Genomic DNA, 7,830 nt, shown 5'->3' on the forward strand with positions numbered 1-7,830 from the left:
TTTTATGGGAACAGGCTGTTTTGAAACATGGGTGGGTCAAATGAAGGTCATTCAGCTAAATAGCTTGATATGGTTCCTTTWGATAAATGACCTTAAATGAATTTTCAATTAGGAGCATGATCTTCTAAAATAAATTTAGCTCAATGACCTTTGTTTGACCTGCCCATGGTTCAAAACAACCTRGTTCTGTAAAAACTTAGAAATACATTAGAGGGTTAGATTCTTAAAYTCAATTTTTGAGAAAGTCATTTAGRCTAAATAGCCCTATAGCTATTTAGCTGAATGATTTCTCCAAAAGCTCATTTTGCAAGATGACCCTCTAGCGTATTTCTAAGTTTTTAACGGAGCATACTGTTTTAAACCGGGGGCGGGTTAGATGAAAGTCTTTGAGCTAAAAGAAAATTTTAGAAAGTCATACTCCTAATTGAAAACCCATTTAAGATCATTTATCCGRATGTTTGGTTGGTTTTCCATCAAGTCCTGTATAGATAAAACTTTCGGTGTGGATTAATCTCTGTATAAGATTGGGAAGATTTTTGTTTGGGAGGGTGGAATGGGCATGTTTTGTTAWTTGGGAAGGGCARGTTTGGAATTTTTTGGCTTTCTGCATTAAGCTCCCCCTAGAAGTTTACTGAATAAGTCACTTTCTATATCATTAAGCCACTACCAAACAATCATATATAGCTGAAYGAATAAGTTGTTAGTCCCATTAAGCTCATTAAAACTGTTGAAAAATCTAGGATTGTACCATAAGTTCAATGGGTCGATGAGCGATTTGGCATATCAAAGAAATCTTTTTGTATGTTTGTATGCAGAGGTAAAACTCAGAATGTGCAAGTATGAATTCACTACATAGTTAGAACATTACCTTCGCTGCTKCTTCATTTTCAGAGTGTTGGACTTTGGTTCTGATACAGGTACGATTTTCGAGCGATAGGATGCAATCCCTCAAAGACACAAGGGCGGGGCCGTATGCAGCCAAATGAGCTTTGAGATCTCCGTTCTCACATTCCAAAACGTCGGTTCTTTCTTTCAGCAATTTGGTATTCGYATCCTTGGACGTGTTGTCTTCTTGAAGGCTCAAACAAACTTCAGTAAGCTCGCGAATCCGCTCTTCTAATACAACTTGACAAAAAGTCGAAGTTTGCAAATCACCATAGACTTCCGATGCATGTGTTTCCAACAATCGAGCATTGCCCTTTTCGTTATGCAACTCARAACGCAAAGTTTCCTCCGTTTTTTGATGGTCTTCCGTCAATTGGTGGATTTTATGGTCCAAAACCCGGGTTTCTTCTTCTAGGCACTTGCGTTCTTCACTCAAATGATCGTTATCTTCTARAAGTTTCAGAATCTGTTTCCCTTGTTCGTCTCTTGTCGTTTTGACCTCTTCGTTTTCTCTCTGCAGACAAGATAATATCTTGGACAACTCCGTCTTTTCATGCTCCAAAATCTCGAGTTGTTGGATTGTTTCCTTGTGTTCCATTTCCTTTAGATGCAATAGATTACTTCCGTTCACTAACTCGGAATTCAATTCATCACGGACAGACGTAACTGTTTCCAATTCACGCTCGGATTTTTCTAAAGTTTCTTTAAGATGGAGATTCTCCATTCGCACCTCGTCCAGTTCCTTCTCGACCATCGACATTTCTTCGACAATCACTTTGTTGACACCATGAAGCTTTCGTAGATCTCCATCGAGCCTGTTGATTTCGGCATGTTTCTCGTCAAGGTATTTCTTCAAAGTTCGAGAGAGGATACTCTGGCTTATGACATCAGCAAATATGACTTCGTTTTCGTCTTCTAGAAGACGAATCCTTTCGTTCATCTGAACATTATCCTTCGTTAAAGACTCATTTTCTTCGAGGACCACTGAACTGTCCATCTGTAAAGCCTCGTAAGCTCCTTGAACAATCGACAACTCTGAACGTAAACTCGCTAGCTGAGTCCTTAGTGTTTCCTCCGTGGTATCTCCTTCAATTACTCTCGATCTCAATTCTTCATTTGTTTCTGAAAGTTTTYGGGCCTCAGTTTGCAACTCAAGAATCTTCTCAGTCCTGACTCCTAACTCCTGATRAATACTGCACTTTTCTGCCTCGATATCTGCCATTTCTGATTTCAGTTGCTTCAGCARTGCGACTAGAATCGATATCTCGACAACCAATTCACTGATTTTGTCTTCATTTTCAACGAGAGCACAGTTCGTGCCTTCAAATTTTCTACATACGCTATCGAAACATGTTTGAATTTGACCATTTTCGAATCCGGGATGCAAAGAAAGGCCAGCAACCTTCAGCAACTGGTGCATACCCGTCTTCAATCTACTGTTCTGATCCGATAAAGATTTGATTTTCACCTGGTTTTCGCTTTTCTCTTGCTTCAGCACATGAACGAGATTTTCAGATAACATCGATGCTTCCTGGAGTTTACGGCAATCGTTGAACAGAGATGAGTTCTTTTCTTCGAGGTCTCGTACACACCTCAGCAAGATAAAGATCTCGATATCCRATTCCAAAGCTTTATCGAGCTCTTCTTCATATTCTTTCCTTCTATCGCGATTCTCTTCTTCTAGGACTCGAATCTGGTTTCTCAAACTCTGCAATTTTTCGTCATTCTTTTGGGCGAAAATGATGTGTTCTTGATTTTGCAAAGCCAATGATACGTGTAGATCTTCGACTTTGCAAAGCGTAGATTCTCGTTCTTTCTCCATCGACGAGTACTTCTCTTCTAAATCCGTATATTTTACCTCCAGATCGTTCAAGCTTTTCTCAGTGATCTCCATTTGCGAAGCTAGAGTATCCTTTTCGGTTATAAGTGCAGATTTTTCATCGGCAAGCAATCGACATGAATCTTCGAAGCTCGTCGATTTCTGCTTCAAAACTTCAAGTTTGACATGAGCATCGAAAAGGGAATTCTCAAGAACGGTGTTTTTCTCTGATACTAGACTCAAATTATCGGTCGTTACTTGTAACTGACCTAGTAGATTCGCTTTCTCAATAGCGAGAGTAGATTTCTCTTCTGAAAGGCATTGATATGATCCTTCAAGTGCTTTTAATTTACCCCGAACACCTTCTAATTCGGCACCCAAATCCGAGAGCGAATTCTCCAAAACGASATTTCTCTCGAGAAGCTGACCCAGTATTTCGAGTTTCTCGAGTAGAGCGGCTTTTGCACTTTTTTCGGTTTGGCATTCCTCTTTCAAATTAGAGTTCTCATCCCGCAACTCCTTTACGGATGATCCTAAGCTTTCAGGGTTCAAGCCTACGGAAACAACTTGGTCCAARATACATCGGTGATTCTTATTCAAATCGTTCAGTTCCTCTTTTAGGCAATATATTTCTTGCTGGAGAGCGTTTCTTTCGTCGACTCTGAGTTCTACCTCTTTCTCGAGTTTACAGTTAGATTCTTTTAAGCTACCGATCACAGACAAGTTGAGCTCGTTGAGGTTCTTGTTCTCCTCAATGTGCTTCTGTATCTCTCCTTCTAAAGTTCGGTTTCGAGTTTCGATATCCGTCAAAACCCGAGCCCTGTTCTGTAGCTCGGCAGCCAAAGATCGTAGTTCTTCTTGAGATTGGGAGTGTAACTGTTGCAAAGTCTGGAAAGCGGTCTCGGCTTCCAAAAACCGAAGTCGTTCCTCTTGTATGCAAGTCCAAAGTCTTCCCAATTCCTTCTGTTTCTCTGTTAGTTCTTCGGTTTGAGACCCCATTTTCAACACCATCGATTCCAATTCCGTGTGAAGAGTCTTGTTTGAYTTCTCAAGCATCAAACGTTGTTCTTCTGCACCCTTTAACAGTGAAACCCCGTTTTCAATATCGCTCTTTAGCTTTTCAGCCTCTTCTTGGGCACAAGTGAGTCTAGCCTCGAGATCGGAAATAGTCTCCAAGCATTGCTGGTACAAGAGAGATTGTGCTTCCTTCTCRTTATCGAATTTGTCGATAGCTAGCTTCAATGTCTTGACTTCACTCTCGGCTTTCTCAGCTCGTTCACGGAAATCCCTCGCTTCCTTCTCTGCTTCCGCTAATCTCTTCTCCAATTCYGCAATTTCGTGTTTCAAATTTTGGGTTATGTTTTCACCTTCCCTTGCTTGCTCGTTGAGTTCCTCAACGCTCTCTCGGGCATGTGCCAGAGCATTCTCGAGATTGGACATCTTCTCCAACCCAAAGTGGTATAGCTTAAGACTTTCTTCCTTTTCGGTTTCTAATCTCTGGAGGACGTCTTTCAACGTTCGGGCTTCAGCCTCGGCTTCACTTGCTCGGCTAGCAAGTTCWCGGGAATCCTCTTGTGCACTAGAGATCGCAGACTCCAGTTTCGATAATCTCTCCAAACTTTCCAGATACTGCTTCTGGCCAGCTTCCTTCTCGTCTTCAACTTTGGCTACGGACTCTTTTAACAATAGGATTTCTTTATCAGTCTCGAATTCAGCCAAGGCTCGAGTCTGCGCCCTGTGCTTGTTGTTGCCATCGTCTGAATCACCGAATTTGAGACCTCGTCTGACCGTTCCTGTAGACCCGACTACATCAGATTCTTCATCCATTGCCCCATTCCTCTTCAGCAAATCATCGGGATCAAAACACGCACGTAYGGTAGTTCTCGGCGTCTGAGGATCACTGTCATATGGAGAATTAGCAGATGGATCATCGGGCAACAATGGGACTTGATTTGGGAAGGCTTCTGTCATTGTTTTGTGAGCTTGGCGGAGCGCCCCCGTTGCATGATCGTATCTTTCAGCCAAGGCACGATAAGCTCTGTATAACTCTTCAACCAGTTTCATAAGCTCGGGACGCTTTTTGTAGTACATTTCTGCCCGTCTAGCAAATGAATCTGCGTCTTCTTCRATGAGCTTTATCATTGCTTTCACCTTGATATCGACATCTATTCAATCACACAAGAAAAAAAAAAAAGTAACGAGCTGCTCAGCCAGCAAGAGAAAGAGGAAAGAGAAGATGAGAAAATTCACAAGTTTCCAAATATGATTTTCTGCCAAACGGACACCAGACTCTTTTTTCCCCTTAGCAGACAGCTCCTCTCCGAAACACAAACCCAAGCCAGTAGCATCAACACAACACAAAATCAAAAAAAGGTAAACCACAGTTAGTAATGCAAGGAGATCAAGCTGGAATGGGTTGAAATCGAGGTTTAGAGTTTGTGATTTTTATATAGTTCTGTTCATGCAGCTACAAATTGAAATCACAACTGAATTTTGATTCTTCTAGTAAGTTTTTTTCACAGCTTTTTGTTGTTGATTTGTTAGTTACCTGACTTCCGTCATTGTATGATCAAACCCAGGCCGGTGTTGATATTGTCTAGTTGTTTGTAATCAACATCTGCGTGAGTTTGATCATATAAAACTAACAAATCAACAACAAGAATTTGTGAAAAAGCTTGCTAGAATCAAAATTCAGTTGCGATTTTGATTTGCGGCTGCATAAACAAAACTATAAAGATCACAAAAYTCTAAACCTCGAGTTCAACCATTCCAGATTGATCTCGCCGTGTTACTTTCTAGGACCAACTGTAGTTCACTTTGGCTTGGGTTTGTGTTCCAATTTCAGTCTACACATGTCCCTGAGTCTGATGTTGTGTTCTAGGTGGACTTGTCAGAAAGAACGCTTCGATTTTTAAATTGGAATTTGTTGAAAACCACTATACAAGTATTTGATTAGATGAACCTGAAACCGTTTTCCAAATATATAATTGGCTATATTCTACAACTTTAAGCTTTTACCAATTTGCATGACAATCTTGTAAGAAATGGATAGTAGAAACAAGGGTGTACCTAGGGTTCTTGGTAGTGTAACGAAAGGAAACACTGGGTCCTCAAAACATCTAATAAGCAACAACGATAGACCTACGATTTCAATTTATTTCCAAACAACGATCACCCACGATAAATGGATTGACTGTTGAGAAACTGGGTTTTGTGGTTACATTCACTTGGATAGTTCTTCAATCATGTATGTATTGCACTTTCCAAATACTATATTTTGACCCTTTTATGCCTTTGGTTTCACGAWATCACTATTGTGATAATCCAAGAACTCACTCTAGTTTCAAGGCACAAACTCGAGTATCTACATGCACTAGATTAACCGTTTTACGTATTTATAAAAGAGATCGACGGTTTCGGGTGGTTAGGCGGTTAATATGCATCTGCACAAGAATTACAACCGCTTATGAATAAAATTGAAGTGAATCAGAAGCTGTGAGTCATAATGCTCAGCAGGATCACAGCCAGGGGTGCTGCCCCTTKRACCCTGCAAGGAGGCACAACCCCTTGACCCCTGCCTTATTGTGATCTAGGATGGTAAGGGRCAACATTTGTGAGTGTACATTCTACACCTCCTAACTTGCATTATGTTTGCCTTGTCATCTAGTCGATCCCAAGTRAATCACAATTACACCAAAATGATTGATGACACTAAAATCACCAACACTGACTTCCACCAGGAACAATAGAGAGCTAGAAGATACTTTGAGAGTCAGAAAGTTATACCCGTAAGATTTTCTTGAAGCCATTTTGAATTCTTGGGGCTAATATGGCTGTTCCACCACCAAGAATACATGCGCCTCGAGTCCGTCTTTGACAAAGTAGCCATGGTTCAAGCCTCCCAAATAAAGAAAGAATTTTGTAAAGTTCGACCCCGAGTAACCTTAATTTCCTTCTGTCATTCCTAGCAAACAAACAAGATGAAAATGYTCAGCTTTAACTCATTATATGTAACATCCAGGCAACTCTATAAGATATTKTCAGTTTTGTCCACACCTARACTCACKGTTTTTTAAATATGCAAATGACAGAGGGGATCCAGTCCCTTATTCCGCTTCCCAAGTGATGTGGGATCTCACATAATAACAATTACAGAGTTTTTGCTCAAATAATAGAARCAACACTCCAGATTTGCTCGAAAATTTTCAATTCTTTCAACTGTAAAGAGAATCAACCAAAAATCACAAATAGTGAACTAGAAAACAAATCAGAAAACAATTTTCAAACTAAAATTTTCATAAAAAAATTAAAAATTCAGCAATATTTATGAACTTTAAACCAATAATTCCATTTCACAAGTTACACCTAACTCATCAGATTAACAAACAACCGGTGATCAAGCCCTAAATTTCTGAGATCCAAAACTTCACATCATCAAACCCTATTCCGATCGGTCGTGATCATAACAGAATTKCGATTAAGTTAAACAGAAACAAACGATAACTAGTTCATCGATCACTCAACAAAACAACTAAACAAGTAATTAACATCAGCRTCAGTTTGATCATACAATGACACAAGTCATGGAACTAACAAATCAACAAAAAAGAAAGCACGAAAAAACTTACCAGAAGGATCAAAAATTCAGTTGCGATTCTCGATTTGCAGCTTCATAAACAAAATCATATAAAAATCACAAATCTCTAAACCTCGATTTCAACCCATTCCAGCTTGATCTCCTTGCGTTACTTTCTATGACTAACTGTAGTTCACCTTTTTTGATTCTATGTTGTGTCGTTGATGCTGCTGGCTTTTGGTTTTGTGTTTCTGAGAGGAGCTGTCTGCTAGGGAAAAAAAATAAAGTAAAATGTACAAGATGGGCCCAATAAACACAAAACCCAAAATGAGACAAATTATAGAATACTCCTTTAYATTTTTACCTAATTTACATTTTGTTTTTCGTAAAATTACTAAAATACCCTCGCAAGAATCGAAAACAGAAAACCGAGATGTGAATTAGATGACGTTTTTTTCGTGTTCGTTTTTTGGCGTGTTTCTCGATAATCTACTTAGTAATTGACAAACATGTATTTAAACCTGTTGTTTCGGTTGTTTTTCGCTTGAAT

At 39.6% G+C, this 7,830-nt stretch overlaps 1 protein-coding gene across 1 annotated transcript in view; it reads right to left on the reverse strand.

Moving 5' to 3' along the window:
• Positions 1 to 7,421, reverse strand: part of LOC112513837 (protein NETWORKED 1D-like) — a 12,616-nt gene extending 5,195 nt beyond the window's left edge. The window contains exons 1-3 of the mRNA XM_025120207.1: positions 7,333 to 7,421; positions 6,491 to 6,668; positions 869 to 4,869 (exon numbers count right to left, since the gene is read on the reverse strand). Coding sequence (XP_024975975.1) covers positions 869 to 4,869; positions 6,491 to 6,593 — 4,104 coding nt within the window. The 5' untranslated portion in view covers positions 6,594 to 6,668; positions 7,333 to 7,421. The remainder of the gene's footprint in view (positions 1 to 868; positions 4,870 to 6,490; positions 6,669 to 7,332) is intronic.
• Positions 7,422 to 7,830: the final 409 nt, after the last annotated feature.

Source organism: Cynara cardunculus, assembly GCF_001531365.2.
Source record: "Cynara cardunculus var. scolymus isolate 2C chromosome LG 5, CcrdV1, whole genome shotgun sequence".
Lineage (NCBI taxonomy): Eukaryota > Viridiplantae > Streptophyta > Magnoliopsida > Asterales > Asteraceae > Cynara > Cynara cardunculus.